General features: G+C 53.1%; 4 protein-coding genes across 4 annotated transcripts; 2 read left to right on the forward strand and 2 right to left on the reverse strand.

Moving 5' to 3' along the window:
- Positions 1 to 557: 557 nt before the first annotated feature.
- Positions 558 to 1061, forward strand: VTN31DRAFT_1191 (uncharacterized protein; the record flags this gene model as incomplete). The annotated part of the gene is made up of 1 exon (XM_069401221.1): positions 558 to 1061. One exon carries the CDS (start codon positions 558 to 560, stop codon positions 1059 to 1061), a length of 504 nt encoding a protein of 167 aa, XP_069264047.1.
- Positions 1062 to 5035: 3974 nt separating this feature from the next.
- On the forward strand, positions 5036 to 7286 carry VTN31DRAFT_1192 (uncharacterized protein; the record flags this gene model as incomplete). The annotated part of the gene is made up of 5 exons (XM_069401222.1): positions 5036 to 5373; positions 5435 to 6011; positions 6063 to 6188; positions 6245 to 7092; positions 7154 to 7286. The coding sequence occupies 5 exons, from the start codon at positions 5036 to 5038 to the stop codon at positions 7284 to 7286; spliced, it is 2022 nt and encodes a 673-aa protein (XP_069264048.1).
- Positions 7287 to 7690: 404 nt separating this feature from the next.
- On the reverse strand, positions 7691 to 9785 carry VTN31DRAFT_1193 (uncharacterized protein; the record flags this gene model as incomplete). The annotated part of the gene is made up of 5 exons (XM_069401223.1): positions 7691 to 9185; positions 9240 to 9285; positions 9334 to 9466; positions 9518 to 9720; positions 9770 to 9785. The coding sequence occupies 5 exons, from the start codon at positions 9783 to 9785 to the stop codon at positions 7691 to 7693; spliced, it is 1893 nt and encodes a 630-aa protein (XP_069264049.1).
- A 1485-nt stretch (positions 9786 to 11270) lies between these two features.
- VTN31DRAFT_1194 (uncharacterized protein) lies at positions 11271 to 12192 on the reverse strand (the record flags this gene model as incomplete). Its single annotated transcript, XM_069401224.1, has 4 exons — positions 11271 to 11391; positions 11454 to 11485; positions 11540 to 11593; positions 12070 to 12192. The coding sequence occupies 4 exons, from the start codon at positions 12190 to 12192 to the stop codon at positions 11271 to 11273; spliced, it is 330 nt and encodes a 109-aa protein (XP_069264050.1).
- Positions 12193 to 13627: the final 1435 nt, after the last annotated feature.

Raw genomic sequence — 13627 nt, forward strand, 5'->3', positions numbered from 1 at the left:
GAGATGAGTGGAAAACGGCTTTTCGCACTCGGTGGGGACACTTTCGAGGACACGGTTATGCCGTTTGGCCTATGCAACGCCCCCGCAACCTTCTGGGCGTACATTCACCAGGCACTACGCGGACTAGTGGATATTACAGTCATCGTTTACCTGGATGACATCTTGATCTACTCGAAGAACGAGGATGAGCACGTCGAGCACGTCCAAGAAGTTTTGGGGAGACTTCGGAAGCACCGTTTGTATGCGTGAGTAGCGCGGGTGCCCGAACGTTTTCGAGCCGCTTGCTGGAGTACTACTTTACCTTCCCGCAGGTGGTCCTTATCCCGTTTCCATTCGGTGCCGACGTCCGGGTCCTAAAGATAGGGCTGATACCGGTCCTGGACGACTCGGCCATAAAGGCGCCGTTCTCGCGCAGCAGGCCACGCAAGCACGTGAGTTCCATCGTTTAGATCCGGTCGAATTCAGAGGTTGGAAGGATCAAAAAAAATAAAACATCGCAAACAGCCTCGAAATCGTCCAAGATAACAAATTATTCCCTAGTCCCAGCATCGTCTGCAATGCTGTCCCTTGCGCGGTGTCCGAGGCGGTGCGGAGGATATATCGAAGCAAGCGCTTCCAAACCCGGCAGTATCGATCGAATGTCTGGGTTTCCATGCGCGCCTGGAAGGGCTGGTTCGGGATCTTGTCCGGGTCCTGGCGACTCAGCTCAAAGCGCGAGAAGAGATTCAGCTTGTGGAGGATGGTCTGCTGGGCGACGACTCATTCAATCAACTGGGATGAATCAGAGCACAACTTTCCTCTCGGGTGGAAAGGCAGATCCACGGAATGTCGAGCCTCGAATACTTATACGTAATCATGGCGACATCTACATTCCATACACAGAGATTTTCTCCCTTCCCCTAATCCCACGGATTCCTGAAGATGATTCGGATCGAAACCAGCTAAACAGTCGAAGATTTGCGCGTTTTACTCTTGATATCCCGGCAAAATCACTCCAAGCCTTGTCGTTCCGGAATTCCAGCGCGCAGGCTTGTCTACTCCGATACGCGGCGCGCTCTTAGTCGACGGGCGTGCGCCGATCGCCATTCCGCTTTGTGAAAGGGGAAACAGTCAACTCCGCGGAGGTTCTGAATGGCGCGGTGGATGTTGTTCAGTGCCGCAATGCCGACCATGCTGATCTAGTCTAATACCATCAGCGTCTTGTTGGACCATCGGCGTTTGGGCCGCGGAGTTGCCTTCCTGGGCTTATCTGTTCGGGGTGATGTCCCAGGCAAGTATGGTACGTACTACCAACGATGTTATTGGCGTCATAAGCATCAATTCGTCGCCGCGCTCCAAGGAGTTAATTGCGCACACGTTTTGTCTTTTACCCGCCCCGCCTTCACCTCCCATGTACAGCAGTACCTGGTCGTTGTTGACGCCGACCATATGGCGTAACGCCTTGAGGACGATGATTCCTTGTTTCTCGTTCTGAGGTACGTGAGATGCGATCAGGGCCACGAACGCCGGCACATCTGTCGGTTTGAAGTTGGGATTGAGGGGGCCTTTTGTCATTGTCGGGCGGGGGAGCGGTAGTCAACCCTGGTTCCAGAGCTGTGCAAGGGAGGAGCTCGCCAAGGAAGGCGGACTTGCGAATCTCGATGAACTCCAACTCATCACCGGATGGGGTGGGCTCCTTGTCAGATATTCCCGCCGTGCTCTGTGGCTGGCCACCAAAGCGGTGATGAGGAACTTGTCGCAGTTACCGGGGGCCCGCGGTTGGAGGGCGTCACCGCGGGGTTCCCGAACCGCGCAGCGCCGTGACTGGGAAGAGCCGCGCATGAGTAGGTCGGGATAATGTGAGAATTCGAACGGAACTTACGAAGGACTTGTTGAGCCGGACGAGGCGCAGGGGGCGGCTCCGCACTGTTGCCCTGAAAGTTCATCGCCTGCACCAAGGCCAAAGACGACTGCCTATTATGTCGCCACGGATCTCGCATTGGCGCTCCAGTCATTGTGTGGGTGTGTTCTGCCACCGCGCATTCTGGGGCAGATAGGTGTGCATGTCGAATACTCGATACACAAATCGCTCCGTCATGGAATACGCGGACAGACAACGTCACAACCCGGTGTTGCGCAGATTCAAGGGCTCCCCTGTCACGACGCCGGTGAAGCCCACACCGGGGTTGGCGGTGCCGATGGCATTGGCGACGTACTCGTCGCCCGAGTTGCCCGGTTGTGGCCGCAGCCGCCAAGCATTGATGACTATGCGACAAGCCCCGTCCTCGTTGTATGGACCGCAAGAGCGCCGCAGCTCTCTACGAAGGATCCTTGACGGGTCTTGTGCCCATGATGTACGCGATACTCGACACGCACTTCCAACTATCTATCGGCATCATTCCAAGGTACTATGTGACAATGTTCACGGACGCCAGGAACGAGTTGCCTGCGGGGTGCGTGAGCACCACTTTCAGCGTCGAACCTGCCCACGTCGATGACCAGGTCCCACTCTTGTGGCGTTTTCTCCTCGTCCCGAAATCTAGAGTCCACTTCACTACGTCCCGCCGACTCTCTCGAAGCAGCCGCACGTTGTGCGTGTGGAATCTGATACGGTAATCGAGCAAACTCTTGATCAGCGACAATGGCTCAAGCACATCGACATGCAGGCTGAGAAAAGGTGCTGGTAAGGAGTGACTTTTACTCTCAGACAACCACGTCGCACTGGTCAAAATGGTGGTGAAGCGCTACTTTAGGAGAGCTAGCATCTCCTTTAGAGGGCACGGCCCGGGTAATCCCAGGCCAGTGAAAAGCAAAGCGACCAAGCGTTGCTTTTATCAGTAGTAGAGACTGACTGCACAATTCAGAGAGGGTTTACAGTAGATCTATTAGGCTACAGGCAGCATTTACGGAGGAAGCGGAAAGTGTACTCTGTAAGAGAAGAGGATGAAAGTAGGGAGAGGGAAGAGTTGCGTAAGAAATAGGTCAACCTCGTCGTAGATCATTGTGGGAGCGGGGTCCGTCTTTATGCAAATCGGCCCCATTCCCAGGATTCCCTTGCATGCCAGTCCGTACGTTAAATCTTATTAGGAAGTTACTCATATCCCTATTTGGATAACTACTGTGGAGGTGCTGATCAATCAGCAGCTCCCGATAGGCCTGCCCGCCTGAGGAAATTAAGGCGACGGAGTGCAACTGCGTCAACTGGAATGACGGTGTGCAATGTGCATTGTGACGGACCCTGGGAGCGTGGGGACTGTGGATCACATGATCGCTGGTGCCCTGGGGTTCAGTGGAACTTTCCCTGGACAACAATTGGTCAGTCAGAATGTACTATCGTCACGTGATATAGCTTGCCCTAGGTACTCCGGCCTCCGCAGATTACATGGGTAGGAATACTCCATCCAGTGGTACTGTTACAACTGTAAATGCGTAAGTGGTCTAATAACTTGTTCGAGGGAACTTGGATGGAAGAAAAGGGGTCAGAAACAGGGAGGTTGAAGTTTTGGCAGACGTTCGCTACGAGTTCCTAAGTTGTGTTCACCGTAACGGAAGTTCAGTTTTAAGCAGGAGAGAGGGTACAGAGGTAGGTAGGTACTGTACTAACCGCTCTGATGGGGCTGGAAAGCAGGCAGAAGAGTGCAGACGGCAGCAGTAGCATTATGACTTTGTGGAACAGTCGACTCGAGTATCAGGCAATTGAGGGCAGGGAATGTTGGTGGAAGTCATGAAGGCGCGATAAGTCAAGATTGGGTTGGTAGTATTTACCGAAGCACTAGTACTTCGGTAGGTAGTAGTACTTTTCATTATCAGACGAGGCTAATACCGCCACCGACAACTGCCAGGCATTGAAGCATCAACGGCGAACATGCATCCACTTCATGGTGGAAGCGCCAGGTTGCCTGCAATTGCGGACAGAAGGGTGCCAACCTTTCGCAGCCGAAAAAGATGCTGATACATACTACTACTATTCATGGAGCACACGGGGCTCAACTCAGCCGCTTGACAGATCTCCGCCGAGATAGTGGTACTATCAAATACCTGCAGAAAACCGACGAAGCCTCTCTGAATCATTTGGTGGCTCACGGCATGAGATTCCATTTCGTGCAGAACAATCAGGCTGGCATAGGGCATGTTTCTCTTGCTCCAGCACGTTGGGATACAGCTGGCGTTGGTGCTAGCGATGATGGACTGTTGAATGTGTTGCCAGCTAGGTACCACCGTTGGATACCTGGCAATAGGGATTGAAGATGGAAAGATCGAAATCCACTCGGTTCCGGTGGTGTTGTCACTTCATGTCGTCTTGATGAAGCTGACTGATCGTGATATGTATGATACTGTAGTTACTGATGATAAATTTGGAAGGAATCAGCATGATCCATCTCTTAGACACCGAGTTAATTGAAAAAGTAAATCGAAGACTTACCAAACCCGAAGTCTTCGGTGCTGGTCGCGGGCCAAGCCGGTAGACACATTGAAGCGATACCACAGAAAACATGCTGTCTTACTTTCGTCTCAGAAGTAGACCGGAGCAGTCCCATTTTAACTGAGTTTTGCACTGTTATCGGAGAAAGACCTGTCCATAAACTAAAGTTTAGAGCTACTACGGAGTATATGCTGCTCGCTAGTCGTCGCTGATGGTAGACCGAAGCTGATCCAATGCTCGAGCGGCCTTGCTTCCTCTTGGCTCCTGTTCCATTCAGCTTCGATTGGTTGCGTTTGTTTCCTTCGCGGAACATCCAACATTCTCGCCTACTCTATCTCCTTTCTTTGTTCTCTTGTGAATACGAAACCGGAATTTGGAATGCTCACTGCACGTGACTTGTGGACGTTCATGGCTATCAGTATCGCCCTCCCCTCCAGTGTGGCTTCCCCTGGTAGTATTTTGATGATTTGATCCATTCAAAGATCATGCGATCGTCTTTGAGATAAACTATCTCCAAGGAAGAGCATTAAATCATCAAGTCGGACTCACTGCAGGGTCAGATCGCACTGGCTGGGATTGGACCATCATACTACTGCATATCAGCACGGGTTAAAGGCAGTAGAACCGCCACAGATGTTGCCCCCGCACCCACTGAAACCGCTCTCCATCGAAGAGACGCTCACCGCGCGCAATGTCATCCGCAGCGCGTACCCAGAGAAAGTCAAAATCTTCTTCCGTTCCATCTACGCGCAGGAGCCACCAAAGGCTGAGTTGGTTCCTTTTCTGGAACTAGAACACTCGGGGAAACTCACCGATTCGTCTCCACGGCCAGCACGCCTGGCCAGATGTCAGTACGACGTGATTAACTCGGACAAAGTCCCCGTGTTTCACGATGATGTTGTCAATGTTGAGACGAAGGAGATTGTCCACAGTGAGGAGGTGGGAGGTGAGTTTCATGCTGCGCTGACGATGTAAGTTGTATCATTCCATTGCCCCGGGCAGGATAGGTTGGTAACATTTGTCAATGTACAGCGATGAATTCGGAATCTTTGTAGAAACCTGTCAAGCGTCACCCCTCTATCAGGCAGCGCTGGCAGAGTTCCGGCTCCCGGAGGGTTTCGAGGTCGTCATCGAGCCCTGGCCCTATGGCGGACTGGATGACGCCGATGAGAAGCGGCGGTATTTCCAGGGCTTGATCTTTGCACGGGACACCCGTTCGGGGAACCCGGACTCGAATTTCTATGCCTACCCATTGCCGATCATTCCGGTGATGGACTTTCACAAGAGGGAGATCGTCAGGATTGATAGGCTTGCAACGGGCGGCAAGGGAGATCCGCTGATACAGTCCGAGTACCGCGCGAATATCATCGATCACTGTAAGCCCGCCGAGTATGTGCCGGAGTTGCTGGAGAAGGGCACCAGGAAGGACTTGAAACCGTTGAATATCGTCCAGCCAGAAGGGCCATCGTTCAAAGTCACGGATGAGTCGCTGGTGGAGTGGCAGAAATGGAGGTTTAGGGTTGGGTTCAACCCGCGTGAGGGTGCGACGATTCATGATGTGAGGTATGATGGGCGGAGTGTGATGTACAGGTTGAGTATCAGCGAAATGGTAAGTATCAGAGTTCGCCTGCGTTGCAGGTAAAAGCTGACAGGCGATCAGACTGTGCCCTATGCGGATGCTCGTCCGCCGTTCCATCGAAAGCAAGCGTTCGACTTTGGAGACGGTGGAGCAGGAAACTACGCGAATAACCTCACCCTGGGATGTGACTGCGTTGGTGCTATCAAGGTAGGTGCAGAGAACCCACAGAGTTGTTCCTATGCAGCAAGTTAAAGAGAGGAAAGTACTTCGACGCAATCTCCATTGCCAGCGATGGCCAACCAAACCCAATGCCCAACGTGGTCTGCCTCCACGAGCAAGATAACGGCATCGGCTGGAAGCACACCAACTGGCGCACCAAGCGCGCCGTCGTGGTCCGCAGCCGCGAGCTCGTCGTGCAGTTCATCATCACACTCGCTAACTACGAGTACATCTTCGCCTACAAATTTGATCAGGCCGGCGGGATCTCCATCGAGACGCGCGCCACAGGCATCGTCAGCGTCGTCAACATCGACCCGGGCAAGCAGCAGAGCGACTACGGCAACGTCGTGGGGCCGGGCGTCCTGGCGCAGAACCATCAGCACATCTTCTCCGTGCGCATCGACCCGGCCGTGGACGGGCACCGCAACACGGTCCTGGTCGAAGAATCACACCCTGTGCCGCAGAACCGCGTAACCAACCCACAGGGCAACTATTACCAGGTCCGTTCTTCCCCCATCGAGCGCTCTTCATGGCTCGATGCTGCACCACACCTCAACCGCATCGTCAAGATCGTCAACACCGCGACCAAGAACCCCATCAGCGGGCGACCCGTCGCTTACAAGTTCACGCCTCTGCCAACGCAGCTTCTCCTCGCGGACCCGGATTCCGTCCAGGCACGCAGGGCACGGTTCGCGCAGCATCATGTCTGGGTGACCAAGTACCGCGACGGCGAGCTGTATGCCGGTGGGCGGTACACGCTCCAGAGCCAGAGAGAGATTGATGGCGTGTCGGACGCAGTGAAGCGTGGGGAAAGCGTCGTCGATGAGGACGTCGTCGTCTGGTGTGTCTTTGGCATCACGCATAACCCTCGGGTGGAGGATTGGCCCGTTATGTACGTCTAAAATTCCCCCAGGAATTCTATTCAAGGGAGCTAGGGCTAACGTGGAGATCAGGCCCGTGGAGTCATATCAGCTCAATCTTCGACCGGCGGATTTCTTCACCGAGAATCCGGCCCTCGATGTGCCATCGACGAAGAACCAGACATCAACATTGGTGTGTTCGATGGAGAAATGCCGTGGCGAATAAAACTTCGTGCACACGACTAGTGCAGTCCCTAAGCTCATGATGGAATTCGGGCTTGTGCGTGCATGATTCGGCTGCAAGCTACTACAAATACTTTTCATGCTCCCCTGATACGCGTGGCTTGATGCATGACTTTTGACCTGCTGTGACCCATCGATGGATGGCTACGGCGAGGCTCCTGTTGTTTCTACCGTATTCCTCTACCGCTTCCGTCACTCTACCTGTGACTATGCTTCATCTCGTACCGAGCAATCAATCATATTGAATGGAGTGAACCAGCAAGCCATAACAATCCCTAGTCCGTAACCAGTACTATCCATAGATCCCCACGAAGAAAAAGACCCACGCAAATCAACGCCGCGGCCCCCCAGCCAAACGCCCTGAACCCAGTGGTATCTAGCTCGAGCTCATCTCTGCTCAAAGTACTCCGCTGGAAGCGCAGATAGCGCTGCAATCGTGGTAAAGCTTCCAATGACCGCACCCACGGCGGCGGCTCCCGCATACTTGGCAATGCTGCGGAGAGAGACGCCCGTCTTCGCACGCTTACACCGATGCTCCATCGCAGACGCTCGGCGTTGCTCAACCAGTGACTTGATTTCCCGCAACTGGCTCTCCGCAATCGTTATCGCCGACAGGTCCGGCTGTGGCTGAGCATCCGGGAGCGAGTCGACCTGCGACTCGTCCGCTCGACCGGAGGACTCCCCCAAATCCGCCTCGTATTCGGCTGCCTTACGCTTCAACCGGTTGCTCGAACCCGGAGGGTGACTTTCGCTAGACAGCTTGTCTACAATGTCCGAAATAGCAAGCCGGGTGCTGCCGGTTGAGGCAGTCTTCCTCTCATCTGACCTCGGCTGCACAGGGGCAGCGTCGGACCGATCTGCATCAGTCGCATGTGGGAGCACCGGACTGGCACTAGCGTTCGCAACATTCGAGCTGGGAGAAGAGTGGGACGATGGGCGTTGGGCAGCATACGAGAACTGCTCATCCAAAGGTTGCAGCCGAGGGTTCACCGGTCCTGGTCGATAGCCGCTGTAGTTGATCGAAGAAGGATACGGAACCGCCCAAGGGTCGAATGTCGCGGGAAATTCCGGATATCCGTAATTGTGATGGTTGGCCGGCTTAGCCATGGCCTTATCGGAAGGGCTGGGCACTCGGAAAGTGAAATCCGGCCATGGAGGTTGATAACCCGCCGGAGCGGCAGGGGGCCTTGCCTGGGTCATGTCTGCCGGATACATGCTGTCGCTTGGCGGCTGAGATGACTGTACAGTATCCCTCGGATCAGGCTGTGATGTGTAAGAGGGCCTGGTGTTTCCACCGAGCGGTTTCGACCCTGCTGCTGTCGCAGCCGGGGCCGACGACCAGGGTGACGCAGGAGGCTGCGAGTTGAACTCCGACAGACTCATGGGACGATCATTGTAATCCAGTGCCTGATGGTCGTCTTCGCTCTCCGACTCACTCGTAGCTTCACTATCATTAGAGACTTCGAATTCGGAACCATTATCCGAACCCTCGTTCACTTTGCTTTCCACGCCTTCAGAGGCATCGCGATATTCCGGGAATGCCCCCGGCGGCGAAGATTCAGCCGGCAACCGAGGACTCTCCGTGGAGACTGGAGCCACAGTCGTATCTGTGTCGCTGTTCGCTGGGCGAGAGTTTCCAGGTTTCTGCTTTGCTTCGGCCTCGGGAGAGGTAGCAGGAGACGCCGAATCCAGTGCTTGGTTACTATCTTCGGAAACGGACTCGGAGTCGGAGTCTCTCGTCGGGTCAACCTTGTGGACGGATCTGGAGCCGGTAACAACCACACCGTCATCGCTATTTTCGTCATCATCATCAGGAACCGAAAAGGTATTTATGCCAGAATAGACTGGACCGGCCCTTGTCGACCGATGCTCTGTTGTCACGCTGGTAGGTTTAGTGCCCGGTCGTCCTCCAGTTTGGGGGAAGCATGGAACATACCCGTGCCATCTGCAGTCAAAACGGACATCAACCGGGAAGAAACTTTCTTCAAGAGAGTCAGCACCGGGCCAGCAATGACGGCTGTCATACCTACCATCACCCCGCGAGACTTTATTCCCAAACGATAAGATGTCCCCCGGACTCAGAGGGATGTCCTGTCGGGCCACGATCCGACGCCCGTTGAGTTGGGTCCCGTGCATGGAGTTCTCGTCTCGAATGTAGACAACCTACCACGACGGTCAGCCATCCGACCGGCAAAGCGTCCAAGAAGCACGAACCTTGTCGTCGAACGACACGGTCAGCACGCCGTGGTCTCGAGACATGACGCGGGAATCAAACCAGGCATTGTCGCTGGCGGGAATCAAGTTCTTCGACAAGGTCTTGGAGGCTCTGCCGATGGGAATCGCGGCACGATCGGGCGTCAGCACGATGGAGCGGCCAGGTCCGGCATGGTGGTTGATTGGCTGGAGAGTGATGACCACTGAGTCCGTCAGCACCAGGCAGAATTCCCGTCCAGAGAGGGAACATACCGCGGGGGTCAGCCATGATGTGACTGGCCTTGGAATGAAGATAGAGAGCAAAAAAGGGAGAGAGGGGAAGTGAGGAAATGACACAGCGGGCTCCTTCCGCTTGGAGGACCTGAGCCCCGTCAACTGCCGGGAAAGGTAGTCGCAGGGGGAAACGATACTTTCGAGGAAGGAAGGAATGAAAGAAAGAGGATCAGAATATCTCAGAGCAGAGGGAAGGAACTCAAAGAAGGAGTTTCCTTCATCTGCCGGCGCTACCACAGAGTGCTAAAATGTAGGTAGTAGTAGAAGTGGTCGATGAGCGACCAATGACGATGGACGATGGGTGTGTCTAGACAGGAGGATGACTCGAACGGAGCGGGGGCGTTGGAAGAGGAATGCGTCACTGGCGTCTCTGCCCGGACGTCAGGCTCGGAAGATTCGGAGAGGGCAGTTTGGGACGAGAAACCAGAGAGAGATAGGCTAATATTGAGAGAGAAATGCAAGAGAGCTGGAAATACAATATGTGGGAGAGAGAGAGACAGAGGAGAGCGCCTTCCTTCAATCCATTTGTCGGTCGCTCCTTCCTCATCGCCCAGCAGGCAGCTCTCGACGCTTATCAGGCAATGATGCCATGCACGCTGCCTTATCGGGGCGCTTAGGGCACGGGCCCCGCATGTGAGCCCAAGTCACGGTCAGAGAGTCAGCTGATGCCTGTCGACACTCGAAACCGACTAAACCTGTTTTAGCCACGTGGAGCAAAGATGAACTTAGTAACTAGGTATTACATAATATTTGGTCACGTGGTGACTTTTTTTTTAAATGATCAAGCAGAACGGAACACTCCGTACTCCGTAGTCGCGACACCGCTTCCCTTTAGGGTCAGGTATCGCTTGTCGCATGAAGTCGCATTTTAGGCGCCTGAGAAATTTTGCACTCTTCAGGACTTCGATTCTCTCTCGTGTCTTCTCACCAACAGAACGAACAATATCTCAATCTCTGTCTCTATCTCCGATTGTCCTTCATTGCTTTCTATCGCCAATCGTCCTTTGCTCTGAGTTCGAGATGGAGTCCCAACTGAAACCACCAACAACCACACTCAACGTTGGCGACCAGTTTGACACGATGGAAGAGGGTCGCGATCGGATTCTTCGTTACATGTGTGACCGTGGGATTCCATATTCTGCTCATGCGACCAACCAGACCCACTCATACTATTACTGTCCGCTTGCGAATCCGAAGTCTGACAGCTTCGAAAGCAAAGACGCTTGTTCGTTCAAAATTCTCCTGTCGGCCAGCAAGAAAACAGGAACATACATAAATAAGAAATGAGTCCGCACACATGCGCCGGCACGGTGGATACGAAACGTAAGAAAACAAATAGCCAGCGATACCTAAGGCGCACCTCGGGTCCTTAATCGCCAAAGATCCGACAGTCCGGACCAAAAACCTCATGTCCTACGAGCAGGAAAGATTCGAGAACGATGCCAGTTATTTGGCCGTGAACCGTGCGCGCACCAACATTCTAAAGAAGCTTCAGGGCAGTGAGGCGGAACGCGTTCAGAAAATCAAACCTTTCCTCGAAATGATTCGCGAACTCGGGACCGATGGGGGAGGGAAGTGCGATCTGGGGATTGATGAGGAGACTAACGGAACATGTGTGAGCATGCTTATGGGATCCGGAGCGCCATGTTGTCACATCACGTACAGTTCATCGCCATAAGAAGAGTCATTCTCAAACTGAGACTCAAGTCAGCAATGCATCCTGTGTACCGTAATGGAGAGCTCTCGTACCGAGGTGTCCACTTCAACGTTTGCCGGGGCATTGTTGGTGGTGGTTGTTTGTTCCTGAGAGATGGTTCCGTCATGGTGGAATAATCCTCTGTTGAATTCCAGGAAGGTCGATGACTGACTGATTACACGTCAACGATTCAAATAGAAAGTATGAAGTTTGTATTTTGGATGCAGGACCCTTTCAAACAGTTCCCAAGAGCTGATCTCAGCAGCCAGAATGTCTTTGTAAGTTGCAATTCTGTGACCAGCGGTCGCTGCCCCGGATCAGTATTTATGTGTGCAAGTGGATAACCTACATACCTGCGGACCAAGATGCTCACTTTTCGTTCCCGCCGGCGTTGCTGCACCTCTGCCAAAAGGGTAACAGCTGGCACCGCATGGAGTAAATCGTGACAGGGGTGTCTAACTCTAAACACTCTTTACTGAACTGGGTTTGCCCTCTCCACTGACTGAGTCAACGTGGACTCCATAGTACAATACAGTACTTGAAGGAGTAGCTAGTACTCCAGGGAGCAAAGACACCAACTGACCAGGGACATGGATTTGGGTCGGGGAGAATTCCGGTCACGAAGAGCTTGGGCACTGCCAGTGGCCTCTGGAAACGGCCATAGGTCGGGAAGGTTGGGGTTGAGGAGGCGTCTCCATACTCGCATACTATGCTTGAGCCGCCGTAGAGGACGGAGATCGTTGTTGATGGCGAGTGATGTACGGAGTACTAGTGTAGGAGTAATCGATCTGTCTTTGTGATTGGGAGTTGGGGAAATCCAACGTGAGTGAGCTTCGGTTGAGCCAGTCGAGCATTGGAAGCATTCAATGGGCTCGAGGTCTGGATTGGTGTGCACATCACCCCAGCTCTTTGCAACTACCGTAGTCCCTCCTGCCAATCAGCGCTGCCGGGTCGAGGTCCCCCTGCTTCCCCGGCGGCCCGACCTGAGCCTAAACGCGGCGGAAGAAAAATAGCCACTGTAACCTAGCCTCGTCTCTTGACAATGAAAAGAACCACGTGATAAGCAATCTTGAGGTAGGCCTAACCTAGTGGTTCGGAGCTTGGAAAGTGCCAACGGTTGTTTTCAGGGCATCGGCCTTGCATTGCAAAATGGGCACCGACAGGTGCACTTTGGATGCGTTCATGCGCCTTGCTTCCGAGATGCCAGAACCAACAAACCATTGGCAGTTGGTGACGGCCACCGCAACGGCGAGATGCCGCTCGGGCCATGACTTTGAGAGTCGACTGAAAGTAGCGACTTAGCAAGCAACTGTTCTTCGACAAGCAAGGAACGGAGGGATGAAATTTGGTAATCATTCTGTACGGAGTAGGAGGAAGTACACATCTTTCCTTTGAACATTCATTAGTACCTATAGTTATAGAAATGGACAAGTTTGAGGGCGTCAGATCCGAAAAGTGACTTGACCACCAACCGTAACTGTACCTTTGGTCTGGGCCTTGATCGGATTTCAGGGTCGTTAGTATGCACACTCATGAAAGATAATCGAAGGGAGGCTGTATCTGAGACAAATCTCTTGAACAAAATGCTCCGCCGTGGAAGCAGCCGTGTGGCAAGACCTGAAAGCAGCAACGATTCGTTATCATGATGGCCTTTGATCTGTTGATGTTTGTTGTTGGAAGGACGTTATGAAACGTCTTGTTTCTTCCAGAATTGTCAAAAGGGACGAGGAGTCTAACACGAAGACGCACGTCGCCAATTGCTCCAAGTTGTCCAAGTACGAATGGACAATCGCAAACAGCAGTGCACATGGTGAGGGTCTTTAACAGAGCGGAGTGCGTTGATCTGTCGCTAGACTCATGAAGTACGCTAGTAGTAGGCCACTCGAAGACACATTAGAGTTCCACTGTATCGAGTGTTTATGTAGACCGATTTATATTGACAGAGGTACATTACTAGTAGGTAGCATACAAGAGAAAGAATCAAGATTTGATTTGGAAGCCACAGGCAGGACCGAATTGACAGAAGATGTCAGGTGTAGGAGTAGAGCGAAATGTTCGTGACCTGTTTTACTTGGCCACTTGATAGGTAGGTAGGTAGTGGAATCGGTTGACCTATGATTTTGTTTGACTAGCATCATTTG

The sequence above is a fragment of the Thermomyces dupontii genome, assembly GCF_041956625.1.
Source record: "Thermomyces dupontii strain NRRL 2155 unplaced genomic scaffold VTN31scaffold_1, whole genome shotgun sequence".
NCBI lineage: Eukaryota > Fungi > Ascomycota > Eurotiomycetes > Eurotiales > Trichocomaceae > Thermomyces > Thermomyces dupontii.